The sequence below is a fragment of the Chionomys nivalis genome, chromosome 4 (genome assembly GCF_950005125.1).
Source record: "Chionomys nivalis chromosome 4, mChiNiv1.1, whole genome shotgun sequence".
Taxonomy (NCBI): Eukaryota; Metazoa; Chordata; class Mammalia; order Rodentia; family Cricetidae; genus Chionomys; species Chionomys nivalis.
In genome coordinates, this window is record NC_080089.1 from 58,554,376 (window position 1) to 58,581,254 (window position 26,879).

At 38.3% G+C, this 26,879-nt stretch overlaps 1 protein-coding gene across 1 annotated transcript in view; it reads right to left on the reverse strand.

Annotated features, from left to right (window-relative positions):
- The window catches only part of Arih1 (ariadne RBR E3 ubiquitin protein ligase 1), a 105,690-nt gene that overhangs the window by 58,900 nt on the left and 19,911 nt on the right, over positions 1-26,879 (reverse strand). The window contains exon 2 of the mRNA XM_057767303.1: positions 14,310-14,377. Coding sequence (XP_057623286.1) covers positions 14,310-14,377 — 68 coding nt within the window. The remainder of the gene's footprint in view (positions 1-14,309; positions 14,378-26,879) is intronic.

Below are 26,879 nucleotides of genomic sequence, written 5' to 3' on the forward strand. Positions count from 1 at the left end.
TAAAGGTGTGTCCCTCCACAGCCAGTTAGTATATTTTGTAAAGATGGCATAAGGAACTTGTGATATAACCCCTAGAAGTCAAAGAACTATTAAAAATTACCTAGGCAAAGCCAAGTACAGTGGTGTATTCCTGCAACCCCAGCATTGAGGAGGTAGAGAGGAAGGAAGACCAGGAGTTGAAGGCTGTCTCTGGCTATAAACCAAGTTGGAGAACAACCCGAGCTACATGAGATCCTGTAGGAAAGTGAACAGGAACTTAAGAATACACTCACATTTCCAGGCATAGGAAGTCTGGGATTTTTCTTTCCATTTAAAGTTAAGCTTCATTTACAAGAAATATACAATTTAAGTGTTTTGTTTCATTCAATACTCAATCTCCCACCCCACATTTCACTGAGAACATTTTATTAGCCATTTGGACAGACTTTACTAGCCAAGACGACGATCCCAACCTTTTGGAACTGCACATAGCCTCCTCTACTAATTCTGTTTGCTTCCAATATCACCTGTCCTACACTTATCTATGACACTGAAACCTGCTTGATCAGTACACACGGAGGTCAGGCTGTAGATACCAGTACTAGGGTCAGATACAAAACCCAGATCAATGTGTTGCTGGGTCCAAAACTAAAGTTTTCACTACTGTGGGACTACTACTGCCCCAGATTTTCATTTCTCTTGATACCCAAATCATGGCAGTATATCTATCTAGCTTTGGACTATGAGCAGCCCCAATGCTCTAGCTGCCCAAGTCAGTCTGTTTCCACTCTCTTATCCACAGAGACAGAGCTTACAGATGTGAAGATTCCTCATGGGGTTCTCCTTTTCACGTGACTCAATGCCATTAAGGATAAGAGAAAGAAATAGCAAAGTATCCAGACCAGGAGGCTGGCTCCTTTCCTAAGCTAACAAAAAAAATTTTAATTTGCATTTATTAAATGGTCTGTTTACTCTTGACTCTACAATGGCTATTTGGAAGACTATTAGAATCTAATTTAAGTTTGAGAATGTTACTCAAGCTCAGGCAGTAGAGAATTTGCCCAGCATGCATGAAGCCTGAGGTTCAATTCCCAGCACTGCATAAACAAAATATATATCACAATGCTAGGGAGGTAGAGGCAAGCATATATTCTTTACATTTATTTAAGGTGTGTGGGAATATGAGTGCCATGGCATATGTGTGGAGGCTACAGGACAACTTGTTGAATCAATTCTCTCCTTCTACCATGTGGACCAAGGATTAAACTCAGGTGGTCATGTTTGACAGCAAGAGCCACCTCACTGATCCATACATAGCTCATTGCTTAGTACTTTGAAGATGAATATTTAGCTTGTTTCTATACATATACACATGGTTCTACTATAACAGGATTTACTCTTTAAATGCCTCCCCTAATCTAGTCAAATGGTTGCTCTAAAAAGTTAAGAATAAATGGAACTTCAATCAGCATATATAAAAAATGTAAGCTTAATAAAGATATAAAATTAAGCTGAAGTCACGGCTTAGCAGTTAAGAGACCTGGTTGCTCTTCCAGAGAACTGGGTTTGAATCCTGGCACCCACGTGGCAGTTCACATTCATCTGTAACTCTAGTCCCAGGGGGATCCAATGTCCTGTTCTGATCTCCAAAGACACTAAACACACATGGTACACAGTTGTACAATCACACAGGTAAAATGCCCTAATTATAAAATGAAAAAAATTAAAGATACAAACTCTAGTCACAAAATAAAACCATTTTCATCTGATCTTACAACAAATCAATACCATTCAGAATCAGCGAAAATTCTCTATCTCAGTTTTTCCCTGTGCCATGCTATAAACCTGTTATCTTTGGCTTTTCAGGCAAACACTCTACTACTGAGCAATAAACTTTACCAGTTTTTTTTTTTTAACCAGTTCTTTTTGGCTACTAGAAAACTTGACTACTAAGAACTTGTTGCTGATAAAGCCAATTAATACATATTTTATATGTTAAGATGTAATATATGGTTGACTTAGTTATTTTCTTGTTGTTATAATCAAATTTCCTGACAAAGGCAAATGAGGGAGAAAAACTTAGCTTATAGTTCCAGAAAGATAAAGCCCATCATGGGAGGAAGACCTAGCAGCAGGCAGGAAAGAGAAAGCAGCAGAAGCTGGAGGCTGTTTGGTTACACTACTTCCAGATAAAACAGAGAGCAAGAAGTGGAGTAGGTTTTAAGGCATCAAGGCCCACCTTCAATGAACTACTTCCTCCAGCAAGGTTCCACTACCTTTCCAAACCAGCTGGGGACCCAAGTGTACAAACATGTGACCCTAATAAGGGATATTTTACATTCAAACCACAACATTGGTGAACAACACACAAATCCTAAGGTCAGTTTTATGTCATGTGAAAGTTACTGGAAAGAGACACTAGGCACAAAGGAAATACAATGCTTGAGCTGAGTAGCACCCAACAGAAGCTATACCTGTGAACTCACAAATACTATAGTATATGTGTGTATGTATATATATATACATATCTGTATGTATGTATGTACATACACACAACTACAGTTGAATAATGCCTCTTCACATTTCTTTCCACTACAAAAGATTCCCTGTAAGGTCTGTGTACAATTTTTGATAAAATATGACTTATATTATTCTATGGATTTATGACAAAGCTAACTAATTTTTTCACAGTTCTAAGCTTTGTGCGGTATTCAATTTATTGTTAATCATTGGGGAAAATATCAAAGCAAACCTACACACTTCAAACTTGTGTTGCTCCCAGATCAACTGCCTATTCACTAAAACACTATTTATGAACATGTTCCAAGAACATGGGCTGGGATTTTTTTCTTCTCTTCAAGACACTAAAGTGTAAGTCTAATAATCACTTTTAAAGCTATTATTGAGACATCTGATCTTTTTTTTTGGGGGGGGGGGGTTCGAGACAGGGTTTCTCCGTAGCTTTTTGGTTCCTGTCCTGGAACAAGCTCTTGTAGACCAGGCTGGCCTCGAACTCACAGAGATCCGCCTGCCTTTGCCTTCCAAGTGCTGGGATTAAAGGCGTGCGCCACCACCGCCCAGCCCGAACTTCTTTAGAATATGCTATATACTTTTATTTTTTGAAAGTAATATACATTTTGATGCTTTAAAGACTACATTTGTCAGTTTCATTATATTATTTTTAAGTTTATGGTTTTTTTATTTATTTATTTAATTATTAAAGATTTCTGCCTCTTCCCCGCCACCACCTCCCATTTCCCCCCCTCCCCCAATCAAGTCTTCCTCCCTCCTCACCCCAAAGAGCAATCAAGTTTCCCTGCCCTGTGGGAGGTCCAAGGACCACCCACCTCCATCCAGGTCTATTAAGGTGAGCATCCAAACTACCTAGGCACCCACAAAGCCATTATGTGCAATAGGATCAAAAACCCATTGCCATTGTTCTTCAGTTCTCAGTAGTCCTCATTGTCCGCTATGTTCAGCAAGTCCGGTTTTGTCCCATGCTTTTTCAGACCCCGGCCAGCTGGCCTTGGTGAGTTCCCGATACGCCTATGCCTCCTGAGTGTGAAGAATACAGGTACACATCACTATACTTGGTTTACTATGTTTTTTTTTAATTTTTTAAAAATATTTTATTTATTTATTTATTATGTATACAATATTCTGTCTGTGTGTCTGCCTGCAGGCCAGAAGAGGGCATCAGATCTCATTTCAGATGGTTGTGAGCCACCATGTGGTTGCTGGGAATTGAACTCAGGACCTTTGGAAGAGCAGGCAATGCTCTTAACCACTGAGCCATGTCTCCAGCCCTGGTTTACTATGTTTTAAAGGGTGAGTTTCTTTTCATCAGATATCTTCAAGTCTAAAATGCTTTGGACCCGAAGTATCATGATTTTACAAGAGAAAAAATTTTCATCTAGGTAAAATTTTCCATCTTTTAAGGTGTCATCACTCAAAGGTTCACAAAGATTTAGACATGCTAAAGTGTTTTTGAGCAAAACAAAACTGAGGTTAAGACATGGCTCAGTGTTTAAAAGCACTGGCTGCTCTTCAGAGAACTGGGGCTTGATTTCCATCACCTACATGGCAGCTCACAACCTTCTGTAACTCTTGTTTCAGAAAATCCAATGCCCTCTTCTGGCTTTCACAGGCAACACACACACACACACACACACACACACAGAGTAAACATAAGGATACACATAAAAATCAAAATAAATCTTTTTTTAAGTGTTTACCAAAAAAATAATGCTTCATGTGTTACCTCCTGCCTATAATCCCAGCACTTGAAAGGCAGGGATATGAGGATGGCCAGCTATACAATACAGCAATATCCTGTCTCTAAAAAGGGAGTTAAGGGGTGCATGGTGACAACCACCTTTAACAGCCAATACTCAGGAGAAAAAGGCAGAGGGATCACTGAGTTTGAGGCCAGCTTGCTCTAAATAGCAAGTTCAAGGCTAGCCAGGACTACATAAAGACCCCATGTCTTATGATGGAGGTGGGTCTTGTATCTATCTGTTGCTTTCACTGGTTAATTAAAAGAAACTGCTTGGCCTTTGATAGGACAGAAAATTAGGTAGGCGGAGTAGACAGAACAGAATGCTGGGAGAAAGAAGCCGGGTCAGTCAGTCGCCATGATTCTCTCACTCCAGAGAGGCGCAGATTAAGATCTTTCCTGGTAAGCCAGCTCGTGGTGCTACACAGAATATTAGAAATGGGTTAATCAAAGATGTGAGAATTAGTCAACAAGAGGCTAGAACTAATGGGCCAGGCAGTGTTTAAAAGAATACAATTTCCGTGTAATTATTTCAGGTATAAAGCTAGCCGTGCAGGCAGCCGGGTGCCAGGAACTTAACCCGCCACTCCTATTACAACATCTTAAAAACAAAAAATAAAACAAAAACATTTTCTATTCCATCTCCCCACAGCAGGCAGTCCACCAGTGTGAGAAAAGGGTTTGTTAAGCAAGGAGCCTTGCCTGGGTTGTCTGAGGCAAGGCTCCTTGAAAGAAGGGGAGGAGGTAGGGAGAGAGTTAGAGGGAGAGAGAAAAATAGTATCTTAGAATCAATTGGAAAGGCATTTATTTTGCATGGGAATTGATAAATTTGTATATACACTGATACTTTACCAATCTGGAAAACTCTCATCACTGGCGTGGTACTCCTTCTTAGCTCCATTCTTCATCCAACTAACTCTTCTGGATTAGTATTACAGACTGGGAATCTTGGCTTATTTTCTCCAGATTCAGGTTTCATAGAGCCTTCCCATCCAATTCTGTATTACTAACACTTTTATGTTCTAATTTTTTAAAAGATGTTTCAGGATTTCATCTAACCATTCCCATTATCTTTAGGGGAAGAGCCCAAATTACTAGCAGGTTCCCTGAATATCCTGTATTTTTCTTTCACATAAAATTGTACATCACTTCTACCTAATCTTTCCTCTACTTAACTGTCATTGCTCATACTAGGCCAATATTTTCCTTTAATCTAGGGGTGTGTGTGTGTGTGTGTGGTTGTTGTTTTCTGAGACAGGGTTTCTCTGTTATTATCTCTAGCTGTCCTAGAACTCAATCTGTAGCCTAGCCTGGCCTGGAAATCACACAGATCTGCATCCCCTGCCTCCCTGAGTACTGGGATTAAAGGCATGCACCGGCACCACCATCTGGATAATCTAGAGTAATATTAAAACTACTTTTCTTAAAAACTTCCTGAGCTGAGTATGGTGGCTCATACATTTAATTCCAGAACTCAGGAGGCAGAGGCAGGTGTATGTCTCTAAATTCAAGGTCAGCCTGGTCTACATAGTAAATTCCTGGACAACCAGGGCTACAAATAAAATTTTACATTTTCCCTTCTCTTTCTTTAGCCACTGTGTATTGTTCAATACATGCTCTTTAACTTTCTTCCCTTGCTTGATTCTTTTTCTACCAGAAACGCCTAAGTTCTCATGTTTCCATATCCTCCATACCCCAACAAATGTCATTCAACAATGAATGTTTTTCTACCCAGATCAGAGATAGTTTGTTTATTCCCAAACAATGCTAAGTACCGTGACGAAAAAGACTGCTGTCTGTCCGCTAAATACCACATCAACTCAACCTGTATTGTAGACATAACTGATACATTTCCAAAGATTATTGTACTTTATGGAGCCTTGAGAAAGCAAATAAACTACAGACAACAGCAAAGAAAAAACATTTGTGGGGGATTTTATTGTTTTGCGTTTTGTTTTTTAGTCAGGGTCTTACAAGGCAGTCCAAATTGGCTTCGGATTCTCAATCCTCCTGCCTTAGACTTTCTAGTATGGGCATTACAGGCATGTACTAAAACACTGGCTAGAAAAAAATAACTTCAGATAAAGTAACTAACAAAGAAAACTGCTTCAAGATCATACATCTAATAAGTGGAGCAACAGAAATTCTATGTTTACACTACAAAGTGATGAGACATTTATCTATTTCCATCCACAACTGCCCCAAAACAACTGAACTAGAAAAAAAAATCTACACTATAAAAGAATGACAAATGTCACTTTAAAAGCAAGGTTTCTGAAAAACCAAATTTACTTTAGATTCAAAAAAACTATTCATGAAACAAGTTAGAGAGACAGTAAGAAAAGCTCTAGTAGTATCATAGACATAAGCACTAACTTTACCCCAACCACTTCACTAAGTAGGTATTAGTATTTCATAACAAAAACACAAAGCCTTTTGAAATACAAGTCAGGAAAGGATGACACCATCCTTAGGATTACTTTTCTTTCCTCTGCTCTGAAGTAGTAGGCTTCAGAACAACTACAAAACCTGGGAAAGACAAGAAAGTGGTAGCACACACCTAGAGCCCTAGCACTTGGAAGTCTGAGTAAGGTTTACCTCAACCATGAATCTGTGAGACCAGCATGGACAAACATAGTAAGATCCCACCTCAAACACTTGCAACTCTTTTCACCTTATACCTATCAGTTAATTCATTAACACCCATTTTATATACTAACAACTAAAATGACTTAAAACTTACAAAGTAGTCACTATAACTCTGAAATGCCAAGGGAAAATAAAAAGTGTTTCACTTGTTTTGAACTCTAAAAGGAATTCAATTTTTGCTGTCTCGTTCTAAAATCTGTACAAATAAAACATGATTAACATTCATGTCACAATTTTTAATAATGTTTTATTTAAGAACAGAAATATTTTCTAGAGCCAGTGAAATGCTTTGGTGGGTTCAGATACTTGCTATCAAACCTGGTAACTTCAGTTTCTGGAAACCACGGGTCAACCCTTGGAACTCACAGTCACTGGCTCAGATCGAATTGACTCTCCTAGTTTTTCCTGTTCTTCAAAGCCCAAAGCCAGTGTCTAGAATTATTAAAGAATTTTGAAATGACATTTGTTTATGTCACACACACACACACAGAGAGAGAGAGAGAGAGAGAGAGAGAGAGAGAGAGAGAGTGTTCATCTGTAGAGGCCAGGACAACTTGCAGAAATTTTTCTTTCTTCCACAGTGGGTTCTAAGGATCAAACTCAGAACATCAGGCACACATGGCAAGTGATTTTTACCTGCTAACCCATTTTGCCAGAACCCTTTTAAAGCTTTTATTCTACTGATGTACAATATGAAAACAGAAACCAAGATACAAAGTAGAAAGGTTAGTTAGAAGAGGCTTTTTTTAGTCTTGGCTCCCAAAAAGAAGAGGAAGAACAACTCAGGTTTGCTCTACCCTCCTTTCTCTGGGGGACTCATTTAGCAGTTTATAAAAACCTTAGCACTGGGGGCTGGAGAGATGGCTCAGTGGTTAAGAGCATTGCCTGCTCTTCCAAAGGTCCTGAGTTCAATTCCCAGCAACCACATGGTGGCTCACAACCATCTGTAAAGAGGTCTGGCGCCCTCTTCTGGCCTTCAGGCATACACACAGACAGAATATTGTATACATAATAAATAAATAAATATTAAAAAAAAAAAAAACCTTAGCACTGAAAGAAGGTTCAATGGAGAATTCAACAGAGAAAGAAATAACCATCTTTCAGATGCTGCTGAGCTACTACTCTTCCTCTACTCTCGGTGTCCCATGCCCCTATGCTGACAAAAGTCAAGCAGTAATGTCTGTGCCCCAGGCAGCAACTGGGCCTCCACCTCCACTTAAACAGTACTTCTTGTGCTTTTCTGGTAGCACAGCCTTCATATCTGATTCTCAGTCTGTAAATAAAATATTTTTGGGAAGTGGCCGACCTATCTGCTCTTAAACAGGTAACAAGAAATCCTTTGCCATACTTCCCAGGTAACTGGACATCAATGCCTTGTTTCTCAATGTCTTTTCCACTTAACCTCTTAAAATTTGTTTTTAACTGCTAACTCTACTATACTACAAAATGAAGAGGCTTAAGATCTGGTGTAATGGGAGCAATATCACATAAGAACTATGAGTGTAAGATAAAAGATTGTTACTGCAGCTGATTCTCTGCTTCATCCAGGAGCATGAGAAAAACCGGGAAAGTACAGAAAATCCCATTTAAATTATTGGTATTGAACAAGAGAGAAAGACATGGGGGGTGTGGAGAACACAGGCAGATACAGAGGGAAAGAGACAAATAGGGAGAGGAAGAGAGCAAGAGCACTTAATGATGGAGCTTCTGCTTGGCATGCACATGCCTCCTGGGCTTGATTCCCCAGCACAATAAAAGAAAAAAAGGAAAAAAGTCTGTGAAGTTGTTATAAGAATGGAAGACAATGAATTTATAAAATTGCCCTTTCTCTACCCTTTATCAAAAATGTATAATTTTAAAGAATAAATCACATTTATTTTTACAATGTGGCATATTTGTTTAACTATAGACTAAGAGGCACAGAGACAAATAGGAGGAATTAAAAATGTTTTATTTCCCTTAAAGTACCATGAGCTCCAGGCACTATGGCTCATTGATGAGTAATCAAAAGATACACTAATATGGTTTGTTATATTAGAAGAAAACAGGAAGGAAATTGAAAACATTTCACAATTTTGAGAAAAATAATGTAAGTACATCAAAATAAGCAGAAACAATACCTAAATACAATTTGTGTGTTATTTCGGGTGTAAAGCTAGCCGTGCGGGAGCCGGGCAGGACAAAAATCAGATCTGCTCGCCTCATCACTACAGTTGCCAGCTCTCCCTCCCTTTTCTTTGGGGGATAAGTTTGAGTGTAAAGCTCAGACTGGTTTAGAACTCAACATATAACCAAGGTCTCTGACTCTTAATACTTCTGCTTCAACCTCCCAACTGCTGGGATTATAGGCATGTGTCCATGATACCTGGCCTTTTTTCCTTGAGGAGAAGGGTGCTAACTATGGAGTCTTAACTGGCCTGAAGCTCACTATGAGACTAGACTTGAACTCAAGAGACTTCCCTGCCTCTGCCTCCGAAGTGTTGGAATTATAGGGGTGTCATCATGTCGGCACTTTGCCAGTTTTTAATCAGGTTATTTTGTTGTTGAGTTCTAAGACTTCTTTGTGTATTTGGGTTACAAGTCCTTTCTTTAACAGCAAACGTTTTCTCTCCACCCTTGGCTTTGATATTTCCATTTTTAAAATTCACTTTAAAATTTTCTGTTTTATATATTTTTTAATTCTCTATCTCAGTCATGCCTGCTTTTATGCTAAATATCCTACCTGTCTGAGTTTATTTTTCTAACTTTTTGTTTCAAAAGCTTGATCCCATTTCACCTCATTTTTTTTTATAATAAATACTTAAAACTGAACATTTCCATGTACCTTTTCTTTTCTCTTCAGACACATCTCATATCTTTATGTATTCTCATTTACTTCCAATTATTTTGGTACATGAACAGTCAACAGTTGAACACAGTGGCTTGTCAGGAGCCGTGTCCCCCCCAAAATTTACAGGAAGCACCGCCGTGAGGAGTTTTTGCAGAGGGCTTCACTTTCCAATTGTATTGAGAATAGTCTTATTGACCAAGCCTATCCCACACCCAAATTAACTGTTAATTGAGAGCTATCTGTTAGCAAAACCTGCCTCACATTCCAAACTATCTAGACAACTAGGTGTGTCACCTTGTGACTTCCCGACCAAGGAATCGTGACCTGACCCATTGTAACCTCTCGGACTACGTGACGGGCGTGGACCACGTGGCAAGACCCCGTGCCCCAGCCCTCCAAACTCCCCATTCAGGGGCTATATAAGCTGTAACCATGACCCTAATAAACGGAGGCTTTGACAAATACGCTTAGCCTCCTTCCTGCTTATCAGCCTATGTCTTTCAGGTGGTGCCTCTCCGTGACCCTGGAATAACTGACCAGCCAGGCGGGTTACAAACCCTAGACAGAGTAACCCGTCGAGGCGGTCTACAGTGGCTCGCCTTGGTAATCTCAACACTGAAGAGGATGTGGCAGGAGAACTGTATGAGTTTGAGGACCACCTAGGTATACAGTGAGTTCCTGGACAGTCTGGAGTACAAGAACAATTCAAACCCTTGTCCCAAAAGAAAAAAACAGTTAAAAAAAATGCACCTCCCCCAAATTTCACAAGAATAGTTAATAGTTAATAATGATAGTGAGAGTTCCCACAAAACCGAGTAACGTTATAAAGAGAATAGCTCACAGTTTGCGGGGAAGGAGGGAAAGGGGGGGCACTCAAGACAGCTAAAGACCAGAAAAGATAAAGAAAAATAACTCAATTTAAAAAATAATGTTCAGATGTAGTGGGTCACATCTGTAATCCCCATTACTCAGGAGGATCCCTGTAAGTTTCAGCCCAGTCTGGACACATAGCAAGTCCAGGTCAGTCAAGTATATATTCAGTGACAAATGGTCTTTGGGGGCTAGGGAAGCAGTCCAAGATGGTGATGTGTATCCATAATACCAGCACTCAGAAATGTAGGAAGGAGCACAAGACAAGAAGGGGCTACATGAGACCCACTACAATGAGATGGCTCAGAAGTTTAAAATGCTTGCTGCCATATATGATGAAATGAGTTAGATCCCAGGGACTTACATAAGAAAAAAATGAACACTAGCAGCTGTCCTCTGACCTCTACATGCCATACATTAATATACAGACACACATAAATGACTGCCCCCCCCAAAAAGACTTTTTTAAAGAATCAAGAAATCAGGGATGGAGAAACAGCACTAGCTACTGCTTACCAAAAATATAAATTATCATCAACTTATCAAGCTGAGTGGGAAAGAGGAAAGGATAAAGAATATGTGTTTTTATCATACAGAAAAAGGATACACACATTGTACCCATATATAAGTATCATTTTATGACTGTGTATAAAAACTATTAGGAAAGCTGAAACGTTAAACATGAACATCCTCAACCCACCTCTTCTCCTCTCCTTTTCCCCTTTTTCCCTTCCTTCTATCCCCGCCCCCACACTGCCAATTTTGTCAGGCGATCTTGTCTGTTTCCAGTTTCCAGGTGGGCCTACATATGTTTTTCTTTGGGTTCACCTTATTACTTAGCTTCTCTGGGATCATGAACTATGAGCTCAATGACATTTGTTTATATCTAGTATTCACTTATGAGTGAGTACATACCATATTCATTTTTTTGGGTCTAGGTTACTTCACTCAGGATAGTGTTTTCTAATTACATCCATTTGCATGCAAAATTCAAGATGTCACTGTTGCTGAGTAGTAGTACTCTAATGTGTAAATGTGCCACAATTTCTTTATCTTCAGTAAAGGGGCATCTAAGCTGTTTCCAGGTTCTGGCTATTACAAATAATGCTGCTATGAACATAGTTGAACAAATAATAGTTGAGATGCAGGAAGGACAGATATGAGAGCAAGGAAAAAGATATTTTGATTGAGGGAGCCATTATGGGGTTAGCAAGAAACCTGGCTCTAGAAAAATCCCCAGGAATCCACAAGGACGACCCCAGATAAGACCTTAAGCAACAGAGAAGAGGGTTTCGGAACTGGCCTTGCCCTGTAGTCAGACTGATGATTATCTTAAATATCAACATAGAACCTTCGTCCAACAACAGATGGAAAAAGAGGCTGAGACCCACATCAGAGCACTGGACTGAGTTCCCAAGGTCCAGTTGAAGAGTAGAAGGAATGAGAATATGAGCAAAGAGGTCAAGACCATGAAGGGTTCATCCACTGAAACAGTTTACCTGAGCTAATGGGAGCTCACCAACTTCAGCTGGACTAGGAAGGAACAAGCATAGAACCAAACTAGTCCCTCTGAATGTGGTTGACAGTTGTATGGCGGGGGAAGACTGAGGGGCCACTGGCAGTGGCACTGGGATTTATCTTTACTGCATGTACTGGCTATTTTGAATTCTATTCTCTTTGGATGTATACCTTGCTCAGCTTAGATGTAGTAGGGAGGGCCTTCGATTTTCTACAAAGCAAAGTGCCTTACCCTCTCTTATGATTAAATGGGGTGGGTGGGAGGGTGTGTGGAATGAATGGGAAAAGGGGAGAGTGGGAATTTAAACTGGTATTTTAAAAATAAAAATCTAATAAATTAAAAATCACTCCGAACACCCCCCCAAAAAAACCACGAACATCAGTAGAGAATAATAAAAGAAAACCAAGCCAGGCAGTGGTGGCGCACGCCTTTAATCTCAGCACTCGGGAAGCAGAGGCAGGCGGATCTCTGTGAGTTCGAAGACAGCCTGGTCTACAAGAGCTAGTTCCAGGACAAGCTCCAAAGCCACAGAGAAAAAAAAAAAAAATTAAGAAAGAAAACCAATGGTGTCAACAAAATAAACAAAAATATGGTAGAGTGCAACTTAAAATAGAAATCGCAAAATCTAAACAGAAATTATAAAACAGGAATATATAATTAGAGCTTTTAAATTTCTTTAAAAGTTACCTTTATTTTGTTTAGAAAAGTTGTATTTAAAAACAAATCAATGAAGGGTGAATATTCAGAATTAGAAAATACATAAAATGCTTTAAAATGAAACATAACAGTGATAACAAAGTATAGTATTTAAGTGGAAAATGTTTTCAGCAGTGTTACAAAAGAAAACTCAAGACTATAATGCAAATTGAAAACTTTTTCTTGAAAGTATCATAAAATAAACCTCAAAGTAAGTGACAATAAAATTAAGAAACACCACTGACAAAAGATAGCAAGACACATTTGGGGGATGGAGAGGTCAGAAGTATTTATCCTTCACAAGCTCAGGGAAAATTGAATGCAATGAACTTAAGACAAGGCTTTAGAAACCAACAAATAAGTTCAAGTCTTTGTTACAAAACTAAGCTGAATAACTTAAGACTCAAAACAAGTTTCCACATCAAGTAAGTGGAGGCAACAGTTTCTAGTACTAAAAAAACTATGAGGAGAAAGGGCATGATGGCTCATGCCTTTAGTCCCAACAGAGACAGAGTCGGGGACAGGAAGATCTGTGTGAGTTTGAGGCCAGTCTTTTCTACATAGTGTTCAAGCTAGCCAGAGCTGCAGTGAGATTCTAAAAACAAAACAAAAAGACAACCAAAAAACCATCAAAAGAATTAAATCAAATAGTATCTAACAGAAAGTTCTCAATAATTTACTATTAAATTATAACTCAGATATAAGGCGTATGAGTTACATTTCTAATATTACTTAATATCAGACTTACACAGCACTTTGAACATGAAAGTAGAATGGGAAAATTTTTTCATTCATTTCTCACAATACTCATCAGTTCCCAACAACAAGCTGCAATTTTTGCAATTAAGATTGCTAATAAAGTTAGTAAGAGTAAAATAAAAACCGTTACCCTGACAAGAGCCCCCAAATACCCAATCTAAGGAACCAAGGAGGAGGTTAATACTGTCAGTCTAGATCCCAGTAACTTTTACTCTTTTAAAATTAGATAATATTTTGAGAGGCAAACTTTGTAAAGCATCCAGAGCCGAATCCTGCTCTAAAACCAGAGAACCAAGCAAAGTATCTAGTTTGACAGCTAGAAAACCTAACCAACTTCATTTTTGTTTTTCCTGAATAAATGTCAATTATATTCCTAATATAGATTTAAAATTCATGAATAATAAATCCTTAGTGACTAATAAGAAAGCTCTTATGTGTTCCAAGAACATTAGTAAATGTTTTTTAAATCTACTTTTAGTTTGTAATATTCAAGAAGATATATCAAATAAGCTGAAATAAAGTTTCTATTTCATTTCCAAAATAAAGCAGAATTTAACCTGAATTTTCTAACACTAACCTGACTGCAAAATTTTCAATACAGGAAACAGCAGCAATTATAGCTTACACATTGGTTTGTTCACTATTATAAAAATCAATTTTTGCTTAAAATTCAGTTCAATGGGCTTTCTTTGTTACTTTTAAGTACAAAGCTAACAATACAAGTTCCTTACCTTTCCATTAGCTTCTCTTTATCCCAATTGAAGTGGCTAAGGAGTATTCTCGTGATAGTTGCTGGATTCTGAAGAAGAAGGGGAAAAAAACATTTTGAAGTAATTGTATCTCACTGATCTTTTTTTGTATGTGTGTGCTTTTCTGTGTAATTCAGGCTGGCCTTCAATTCATACTTCTCTTGCTTAAGCATCGTAGGTGCTGGGATTACAAGAATGCACAAAACCCAGGTCTTTCACTACACTAAATTTCAAGTTCCCTAATAATGCACCCAAACTTCCTATCCTAATATATTTCTTTTATGTACCATTGCTGAAAGCACAAAAGCACTGCTGTACCAAGTCCCACCCACAATACCCTTTTCCTAGATAAACATGTCCCCAAGGAGATATAAATTTTTAGTTGTATGATCATTTAAAAAGTTTTCCATATAATACCTCATTCTTTATAGGGTTCAAAATAAGCCAAAAAGAAAAATGATGACAAGTAATTATTGTAGTAAGCTAATTAAAGTCACCTACACCTATAACCTCACCTGAGGAAAGAAAGAATGAGACAGGCAGTGGTGGTGAACATCTCCTGAGTGCTGCAGATGCAGAGGCAGGCAGATTTCTGTGAGTTTAAGGCCAGTCAGAGCTGTTACAGAGAAACCCTGTCTCAAAAAAAAAAAAAAAACAAAAAAAAACAAAAAAACAAGAAAGAAAGAAGGAGGGGAGGAGAGAGACAGAGGGAGAGAAAGAAAAAAGGAGGGAAGGACGGAAGGAGAGTAGGTGGGAGAGAAAGAAAGAAGCCAGTCCATACTACATAGCAAGACCCTATCTTGAAAAGCAAACCAAAAATGTAAGGCATTGGTTAATTTGTTGCACTGAGTACTTAACAGACTACTGAATCAGCACTCTAAATATAATTAATAAAATCTCTAAGACCAAAGTATTAAATTGTTCAAAGTTATCCAAAGTGTGCTAGACATATTTAACCAAACGAACAAAGTATCTGTACCATGCAATGAAAGATCCAGTGTGTACTCCTGGAGTGCTCTTTCATATTAGGTTATTTATAGAAGAAAAAGTTAGAACTCTGAAATCAAAGTTTCCTGTTGTCACAAAAATTCCCTCTTCCCATTAAACTAGCAAGTTTACTACTAGAACACACCGCTTCAAAACTGAAAACATAATGGGGCATGGTGTGCTGGCTCTTAAAACTTGGGTGGCTAAGGCAGAATTCCTGAGTTCCAAGCTAGTCAGTGCCACAGAATGAGAACCTGTCTCTAAAACAGAAACTCAATAGGGCTTGAGTGATCAGGGAAATTCGATTCATTCAAAGATATGAGCGCTCATGACAATGCAGGAAACAGAGCTTAAACTCAGATTTGTTCTACTTAGATTTCATATAAAAATTTCTACATCAAAGAGGATTTCAAAAAGTATTTCTGTAGCTTAAAATTTCCTCTCAATGTGGTTAATAATGGTATTAGTTAAGTACTGATTTAAAATAATCTAATATGGGGGCTGGAGAGATGGCTCAGTGGTTAAAAGCACTGGCTGTTCTTCCAGAGAACCCAGGTTCAATTCTCAGCAACCATATGACAGTTCACAACTGTCTATAACTCCAGTTCCAGGGGATCAGACACCCTCACAGACAAAACACCAATGCACATAAAATAATTTAAAATAATCTAAAAGTATCATGAAAGGTATCTCTAACAATACCATTTGTTGCCAAAAACAAATAAACAAACAAAAAACCATACGCATCATCCCCACCCATTCCCCCCAAAAGGCCAATCATCAAAGTAGTATTCTACGCATCCAGGCATGTATTACTAGTCTATCTCTTAGTTCTTATTCAGACATCCTAAGAATCTTCTTTAAAATCATACTCCAGAAAAATATGAATCTCTAAGAGTTAAGATATAAAAAGGAAAATGACTAAACTGACCCTAAATCTTATTATGGAATCAAAATTAAGTCTAGTAATAATAACTAGCCTTGCTTGATTATAACTTTATCTCTATGCTAGGTGGTGGAACACGCCTTTAATCCAGCACTTGGGAGGCGGAGGCAGAGGTAGAGGCAGAGGGATCTCTGTGAGTTCCAGGACAGCCTGGTCTACAAGAGCTAGTTCCAGGACAGGCTCCAAAGCTACAGAGAAAAACAAAAAACTTAAGATTCTCTTGCCTTAACCTCCCACATGCTAGGATTACAGACATACTATGCCTAACTTTAAAATCTTTATGACTATGAGAAAACTAGAATTAGGTTACAAAATTAATCTCATGCATTGATTAAGTATAAATTCTAAAGTATAATCTAGCTCTATTGCCCCTTCCGAACAAGAAGTTCATAACTGATTCTTAACTAACCAGCCATGTCTTAACAGTCTTTACGTTCCCCACTAAAAGGTTATTCAGAACAAGAAGCAGTCAGAATACAAAGAAGCACTAGGAACTTCCTGGAGAACTAAAAAAAGTTCTGTATCTTAACAACAGGTCCCATCAGTCATGAAGTATATGTTCCAAGATCCCAAGTGGATGGCAGAAACTACAGACAGTAGCAAAATCTACATACAAGTCCTGGAATACTTCAACAGTTGATGATATACCCAGGAGGGCTAAGTGAGTAATAGGCAGGGAACACAAACAATAACACTAAAACAGAAAGTGGTACTAGGTTGTGGGCTGCTGTGACAGACAGACCTGACTATTTCAGAGATGACTGTTGAACTTTGGCTTGTCTTGGGGTTTCTCTTTCTGTGATGAAATACCAGGACCAAAAACAAATAGGGCTGGCTTACAGTCCATCATCTGGAGATGGCAAAGGTGTTCAAGACAGGAAACTAGAGGCAGGAACTGATGCACAGGTCACAGAGGAACACTGCTTACTAGCTTGTCCACCATGGCTTGTTCAGTCTACTTTCCTATAGCATCCAGAAGCCAATCCAGGAGAGGTGCCACCCACAAGTGAGCTGGGCCCTCCCATATCAATCAATCAATCAAATGTACCACTTGCCCATATGGCAATCTGGAGGTGCATTTTCCAGTTGAGGTTTCTCTTCCTAAATGACGCTAAGTTTGTCAACTTAAAATGACATAAAACTAGCCAGGACAACCTGGAAAAGCCACCAAGTACTCAGAACTCAACAGTCTGCTCTGCGAGAGCGTGTAAAAATGCTGAGGGCTATGAGATGATAGAAACCTCAACCTTGAAGTTTCAGAAAATGTTTGGGGAGTCCCTTCAAGAGTACTGGAGTTGAGCATGGTGGCACAAGCCTTTAATCCCAGCACTCAGGAGACAGAGGCTAGGGCTATTGGATATCTATGTCTGAGGTCAGTATGGTCTACATGGCAAGTTTCAAAACATGTAGAACTGCATGGAAAGACCCTGACTCTATCGGGACCATATGATATTTTTAATTAAGTATCTGTGCTTCTGGTCAGCAGGAGCTCAAGAATTACTGTGATTAACAGGATACTAGACCACTAAAATGAAACCTTTGCTATGACGACAGAATTAACAATCAGCTGTGACTAAAACACCAACATAACACACAAGCCATGGTCCAAAGAGGGAGAAACATTGATTTTTCCACCTTCAGGATCCTGAAATGGGAGTACTTCATACTGGCAGTTGAACTTGGTAATATGTAAGCACTTCCCAGGTTACTGGTTCTGAAAACATAAAGGGATCATGGGGAGATGAGGCTTGCTACCGTGCAGCAGAGTCAGACTCCCTGAAAAGAGCCCAGGAGAGGTGATGGTGCAGCCCTGCAGCAGCAGAAACCCCAGCATTTTGGAGATACCAGTACCATGAAGCAACCACAAGGATGGCAGAAGCTGTGGAGTAGAGCCAGTCTGAGTCTATGGGGCAAGCTGTGTGTACTGCCAACAGCAGAGCTGGAGAAATGAAGCCCTTGGGAATTCAGAATATCATTAGTGAATCCCCACTGGACTCGGGTTTTGCTTTGATTTTTAACTGTGACCTGATCCTTCCCTCTTGGATAAAGTATTTACTTTTTTCTATTATGATTATTATTATTATTTTACAAGAGCCCATAGTTAAAGAGACTAAAATTTTAGGGAAACTGAATACTTTTGGAAAACTTTGGATGTTTTAAAAAAACTGAATGTTTAAAGTATTTGAATTTATTTTTTTATTTATTTTTATTTTTTGTTTTTTTTTTAAGACAGGGTCTCTATGTATGACCAGGCTGGCCTTTAACTTTGAGCACAAAAATCTCTCTGCCTCTGATAGGACTAAAGGCAAGCACTATCTAAAACCAACTATGTGTCTGATTTTTTTTTAAGGAGTGAGGTTAAATATTGGAATGTTTTATATTGTGATGTTAATGTTAATTAATATGACATCTTGGGGACAAATAAGAAAGGAAAGGTCCTAGTAGAATACTGATTTGTTTGTATGTTAAGCTGACAAGGGATCAATTACTCTAGCTAATTTTATGTCAACTGACAAAAGCTAGTCCTTTGAGAAAAGAGAACTTCAGTAGAGAAAATAACCCCCACCACCCCACCCAGACTGGTCCATGAACAAGCCTGTGCCAAACCTGGGGGATAGATGGTTTTTGAATTGTGTAAGCAGTAAACTGAGAATCAAGGAAGAACAAGTCTGTAAGCAACACTCTGACTTCTACTCCAGTTCCTGCCTCCAGGTTCCTGCTCCAGTGTCCCTCACAGTGATGAACTTATCAACTGTGAGGTGAGAAAAGTTCAAACACTTTCCTATTCAAATTGGTTTTGGTCATGCTGTTTTATCACAGCAATAGAAACCCTAAGACATCATGCATGTATATACACAAACCCGGGGAAGTGGGGGAGCATGTGCACATGCTACTAACAGAGAACTTTGAAAATAAATAGCAGATAGACTCTATGATGGGGAAGGTTTAAAAAAAAAAAAACAAAGGCCGGGCGGTGGTGGTGGCGCACGCCTTTAATCCCAGCACTCGGGGGCAGAGGCAGGCGGATCTCTGTGAGTTCGAGGCCAGCCTGGTCTACAAGAGCTAGTTCCAGGACAGGAACCAAAAGCTACAGAGAAACCCTGTCTCGAAAATCCAAAAAAAAAAAAAAACCACACACCCAAATAAGATGGTGGTGAAGTTGAGTCTGGAGGGCAAGCCTGTAATACCAGCTACTCAAGAGGCAAAGGCTCACAAATTAAATGCCGGTCTGGGCAAATAAAAACACTTTTAAAAAAGCTAGGATGTACCTCAGTAGTGATGTGCTTGCCCACAATATGAGAGACCCTGAATTCAATCTCCAGCACTGTAAAGACAGATACGAATAGATGGACGGATATACGGACGTATGTACGTACAGACAGATGAACGGGCAGATATACGGAGATAAAATGGTACTCAACATTCCATTAGGTTTTCACAAGATGGATGGACAAACAGACGGACTGATAGATGTAGGGAAATAAGATGGTGTTAAACATTCCATTAGGTTTTCTCCTGGTTTTGACCCAAGATTGTGCCAAAGAGAAACTGTACTGAAGTTGTATATATATGAGACTCAAAAAAAGCATAGATGCTTTCAGAACAAATTATAATATAAATCACTACTCAAGTCCTAGGATCAACTTACACACATGGGAATAGAGGCAAATAAACCTAGCAAAAGCTTTAAAAACCAACAGGTAATGGAACCCTTGCTTACAATTATAGTCTACCCAGGTTGATTTGTCTACTAAAACAAATCATCATCTTCAAAAATGTCCAAGATGGAATTCAAAGTAACCAGACACAACAAAAACAAATTCTTACCAATACTCAAAAGAAACAAAGTAGATTTTTTGATGACCAAGATATTACAATGATCAAAGATCTTTAGTGGCTACTGAAATGGTTCAGCAGGGTAAAGGTACTTGCCACAAAGCCTGATGTGATGGAATGCACATGGTGGAAGGCGAGAACTAACTCCTACAAGCCATCCTCTGACCTACACACACACACACACACACACACACACACACAGAGTAAATAGTAAAATAGTCATCTTTTGAGAGTAAACATTTGAAACCAAGTCAAATAATACAAGAGGGAAACCTGGAACTACAGAAAACAAGAAAAGCAAGGGTAAATACCTGAATAATTACCATGAGTTGTTAAATAATCACCTGAGTTGTTAAAAACATAAAACTGTCCTGTAAAATAAAAATAACTTCTGGAGGCATCACAATCCCTGACTTCAAACTCTACTATAAAGCTACAGTACTGAAACCAGCCTGGTATTGGCATAAGAACAGACAGTAGGACCAATGGAACCAAATAGAAGACCCGGATATCAATCCACGCATCTTCGAACACCTAATCCTTGACAAAGAAGAAAAGAATATCAAATGGAAAAAAGAAAGCATATTTAACAAGTGGTGCTGGCATAACTGGATATCAACATGTAGAAGAATGAAAATAGACCCCTATCTATCACTATGCACAAAACTCCAAATGGATCAAAGACCTCAACATAAAGCCAGCCACACTGAACCTTATAGAAGAGAAAGTGGGAAATACGCATTGGCACAGGGAACCACTTCCTAAATATAACCCCAGCAGCACATACACTGAGAGAAACAATTAATAAATGGAACCTCCTGAAACAGAAAAGCTTCTCTAAAACAAAGAATACGGTCAACAAGACAAAATGACAGCCTACAGAATGGGAAATGATCTTCACTATCCCCACATCAGACGGAGGTCTGATCTCCAAAATATACAAAGAACTCAAGAAATCGGTCACCAAAAGAACACATAATCCAAAAAAGAAGAAAAAAAAATGGAGTACAGACATAAACAGAGAACTCTCAACAAAGGAATCTAAAATTGCTGAAAGACATTTAAGGAAATGTTCAACATCCTTAGTCATCAGAGAAATGCAAATCAAAACAACTCTGAGATTCCATCTTACACCTACAAGAATGACCAAGATCGGGGGCTGGAGAGATGGCTCAGAGGTTAAGAGCATTGCCTGCTCTTCCAGAGGTCCTGAGTTCAATTCCCAGCAACCACATGATGGCTCACAGCCATCTGTAATGGGGTCTGGTGCCCTCTTCTGGCCTGCAGGCATACACACAGAGAGAATATTGTATACATAACAAATAAATAAATATATATTTTAAAAAAAAAGAATGACCAAGATCAAAAACACTGATGACAATTTATGCTAGAGAGGTTGTGGGGAAAAGGGAACACTTCTGCATTTGCTGGTGGGAATGCAAACTGGTACAACCCCTTTGGATGTCAGTGTGGCGATTTCTCGGAAAGTTAGGAAACAACTTTCCCCAAGACCCAGTAATACCACTTTTGGGTATATATCCAAAGGATGCTCAATTGTGCCACAAGGACATGTGCTCAACTATGTTCAAACAACTTTGTTTGTCATAGCCAGAACCTGGAAGGAACCTAAATGCCCCTCAACCGAAGAATGGATAAGGAAAATGTGGTACATTTATACAATGGAGTACTACACAGCAGAAAAAAAATAACAACAGCTTGAATTTTGCAGGAAAATGGATGGAGCTAGAAAACATTATTTTGAATGAGGTAACCCAAACACAGAAAAAACAATTAGAAAGAACTTAGACAACAATGAGGACAATAAAAGAGACTTACATAGATCTAATCTATATTGGAAGTAGAAAAAGACAAGATCTTTTGGGGAGCATGGGGACCTTGGGAAAGGGTTGAAGGGAAAGGGAAGCAGCGAAAAATGTAGAGCTTAATAAAAATCAATAAAAAAAACCTGTTGAATCAAAAGTGGTAACACATCAAGGTGAGGGAAGTGTTAAATATATAAATACATGTAGAGAACAAAAAGAAAAATAGTAAAAATGATTCCAACCACATCAAAATTCCATTAAATATAAGCATTAAAAAGTAATAAACCAGCCAGGTTTTAAGTTATTATACTTAATGCATATACAGAGTTTTATAACTAACACTATTGCAATATTTAACTTGTATGTATGTGTTGTGGCAGTCAGAGGACAATATACAGGAGTGAGCTCACTCATTCCATCATGGGATCCTAGGGATCAAACAATTAGGCAGGCTTTAGCAGTAGGTGCCTTTACCTTTTGAACTACCTTGCTAGACTAAGTTTTAAATCTTTGTCTTTTCTCAGTCTTATTACTAGGGGTTTGCTGTTTGTTTTTAAAGACAGGGTATCACTATGTACCCCTAGCTGTCCTGGAATTCACTATGTAAATCAGGCTGTACTCCAACTAAAAGATGTGCCTACCTCTACCTCCAGTGATGGGATTTCCCACCACACTAAGTTTTGATTTAAGAACAGGTCTCTTTGTAAGTCCTGGAACTCACTCTGTAGACAAGGATGGCCTGGATCTCACAGAGATCCTCCTGCCTCTGATTCTCATGTGCTGGGATTAAACTGCATACCACTACACTTGGCTTCAGCTTTGAATTTTTTTCTTCAAACATATGAGTTATTTTTTTTAAGATTTATTCATTTATTATGTATATAGTATTCTGCCTGCATGTATGCCTGCAGGTCATAAGAGGGCACCAGATCTCACTATAGATGGTTGTGAATTATGACGTGGTTGCTAAAAATTGAAGTCAGGACCTCTGGAAGACCAGCCAGTGCTCTTAACCAATTCAGCCCCGGCTTTGATTTCTAATATTGAAAGGCAACCATTTTAATCTTTTAGTTTGTTTCTTCTAGTATGTTTTCATCTTCAATAATATGCTTATAACCTTAACTATTAGTTTCCATCCCAGATATTATTGACATCCTAGCAAGTTGAATCTTCCCTTGGTTTTCTTGGAAATTTCAGTCATAATGTTTAGTTAAATCATATTCTTTGTTTTTAAATTTGAAGATAGAAAAGGGATTACCACAGCAGTAATAGAATTTCAGCAAAGCTACAAACAGACCTAAGTTTTTCCAGTTCAGAGAATGCTAAAAGCTTACCTAGCACAGTGAACCCGAAGACTCACAAAGATCTTTTTGGACTATCAAGGATATACAACCTAAAGAGCAAATCTCAGTAAGACACACAACCAGACTACTGTCAATTGTATCAGCAACAGTGAAGACAGAAGGCAGTGTCTTCCACAAACATTCCAATCTATAGGTTCCTGTCTAGACAATCTCACAATCATCCCTGAAAGAATTTCTAAAAATTATTAGGGTCACAACAAGTAACATCTTTCAAAATTTTTGCAGTCAGATTTAGGGTAAGTAGTCTTTTTTTTTTTTTTTTTTTTTGGAGTTTAATTTTTTTATTGTTTGTAAGAATTTAGCTTAACCACTAGCTCACAGTCAGCTTCTTTGTAACATTGCTTCATTTGGATTTCTTTAGAATTAATTTGGGAACAATCTTTAGACCAAGTTCAGGTTAGATCTTTGCACTCAAGCTACCTGGCAGGTGACATTTAAATTTTGCAGACTTTCTTAACACATGACATAAAGTTGTAGAAAATTCTGTTTATCAATTCAGTAGAATTTCCCAAATCACCTGATGTTTAAGAATTTGATGATATTGACACCGTCTACCGTTCCTACCTAACTTCTGACTTGATGTCAATCTACGAATCAAGCTAGGCGGTGGTGGCGCACACCTTTGATCCTAGCACTTGGCAGGCAGAGAAAGGCAGATCTCTGTGAGTTCTAGGCCAGTCTGGTCTACAAAGCCAGTTCCAGGACAGCTAAGTCTGTTAAACTGAGAACCCCTGTCTTGAAAAACTAAAAATCTAAAAATCAAAGCCTGTGACAGACACAGGCAAACAATGATAAAGTGTACAGCAGAAAATGTGTGTTAAGAAAAAGAGGGAAAGGCATGCTGATAGATTAAGTAAAAAGGTCTTCAAGTGGAGTGCAGAGTGTAGATTCAATTGGCCCAGAGCATCTGACTGCTGGGTATGTTAGAAACCAAAGCTGCAGGTGTAACTCAACATGAACAAACTCTGGATTCAAATCCAGCACAAACACACAAAAAAGACTAGAGATGGCTCAGTAGTTAAAAGCACTGCCTACTCTTCCAAAGGACCTAGCTTCAATTTCGAGCACCCACAGGGCAGGCCAAACTGTCTTTAACTACAGTCCCAGGGGATTTGATGTCCTCTTCTAGCCTCCATGAGCACCAGGAATGCACAGGTACATAGACACGCATGCAAACAAAATGTTTACCAATACACATTTAAAAATTAATTTTTAAAAAGTACTAATGATGCCAGGCAGTGGTGGCACATGCCTTTAATCCCAGCACTCGGGAGTCAGAGGGAGATGAAATCTGTGAGTTCGAGGCAAGCCTGGTCTATTATAAGAGCTAATTTGAGGACAGGCACCAAAGCTACACAAAAAAACCCTGTCTCAAAAAAAAACCAAAACAAAAAAAGTAGTAATGATTATACTACTTGAAGTATCATTTGCTGTTTTAAAACCATGAATGAATTTAATGGTATTAGTTAAACTCAAGTTAGGGCTAAGGATGTAGATACCTTAGTTAATATAATACTTGCCTAACATACACAAAGTCCTGGGTTCAAATCAATCCCCAGCACTACATATAAGCAGACAGAGGAGTGCACACCTGTACTCCTAACCTGTAACTGCTACACACAACAGAAGTGGAAGAAGCAAAGTCAGTTTTTGATATGTGAGAGCTGTCTCAAAAAACAAAACAAAAAATTCAACTTATAAGCAACAGGGGAGGCAGAGGTAGGCGGATCTCTGTGAGTTCCAGGACAGCCAAGGCTGTTTCACAGAGAAACCCTGTCTTGAAAAACTGAAAAAGAATTCCTTAAGATAGGTATAAAGCCATACAAGGTAAAAACAGTGATTTGTGCCTATAATCCCAGCATTTAGAAGGTAGAATGAGGAAGATTAGGAACTCGAGGTCATTCTTGGTTACACAGAAAATTGGAGAGAGAAAAACTGAAACAGAATTTTGGATAAATGTAAATTAAGAAAAGCAGAATTGTTTGTTTGTTTTGGTTTTTCAAGATACGGTTTCTCTGTGTAACAGCCCTAGCTGTCCTCAAACTAGCTCTTGTATGTAGACCAGGTTGGCCTCTACCTCACAGAGATCCACCTGCCTCTCACTCCTGAGTGCTGGGATTAAAGGCGTGTGCCGCCATCACCTGGTTAAAAACAAGCAAAATTTTATCAGACTAACAAAACTCTGAAAATGCCTAAGACCCATAAGAAATTATAAAAAGAAACAATACACTGGTGTAAAGAAACTACAACTTTTAAAAAAATCGCTTTACTTATAAAATTTAATAGAAGAAAACTATATATATATACATATATATATACATACACACACACACACACACACACACACACATATATATATGCCAAAAACAGAATGAATTAAATTGCTAACAACTAGACAAATGAAAAACTAATGTAGACTGTACAGGAAAAAAAAGAAAAACTAATATGGCAATATAAGAAAATACTGTAACTGTTAAATCTACAGTGCACTTACTATAGAATGTAAAGCAAGAAATTCAGAGAAGAGCCGGGCCGTGGTGGCGCACGCCTTTAATCCCAGCACTTGGGAGGCAGAGGCAGGTGAATCTCTGTGAGTTCGAGACCAGCCTGGTCTACAAGAGCTAGTTCCAGGACAGGCTCCAAAACCACAGAGAAACCCTGTCTCGAAAAACCAAAAAAAAAAAAAAAAAAAAAAAAAAGAAATTCAGAGAAGACAGCATCTGAACAGAAAGAATAAGCACAAACAGGATTCAGTTGTAGATTTAAATACACTGACGGGGACTGGAGATAAAGTTCAGTGAGGGAGCACCTGAAAATCACCAGCATTATAAAAACTAAAATAGACAGAAATGGGAGTCTAAAGTTAACTGAAATCAAGAAAATGCTGTTTAAAAAATCATTATGAGCAAGAATAGTTTTAAAAAAATTAATTTAAAAATGTTCTTTAAAAATTTATAGCATTACTCTTGAATCTATTTTCATAAGGACATAAATTAATCAAATTGTGTTGAGTCATCACAACATTTTTTTTTACATTTACTTAGGAACAGAGAGCACTCATGTGCCACAGTATACATGTGAAAGTCAAAGAAGAACTTTCAAAAAACCAATATTCTCCTTCTAACTGATAAGTTCCAGGGATCAAATTCTGCTCATCAATTTTGGTGGCTATCTTACAGTCCACAACATTCATTCTTATTATAATGTAAACTAGATGTATAAAGTAATGAACTTCACTATAACATCTTCATACATGCGCCTCATGTATCTGAATCATGTCTACTCCCACATCACCTCTAACCTTCTCACACAATGCCCTTATTCTTCCCTAATCATGATCCTTCTTCTGTCAGATGTTTTTCTTCTTTTCTAATCCCATGCACAACAACTGCATTTCTGAAGATAAGAAAGGTGAAAAATAAAAATAAAATAAAAGAAAGGTGAAAAATAGAAGTTATGTTTAATAGTGGTACATCCAGGATCAGATCCTAGATTCCTTAAATTCACTATTTTTTTTATTTTCATTTTTATTTATTTTTATTTCATGTGTGTGGGTGTTTGACCTGCATGTATGTCTGTATGAAGGTGTCAGATC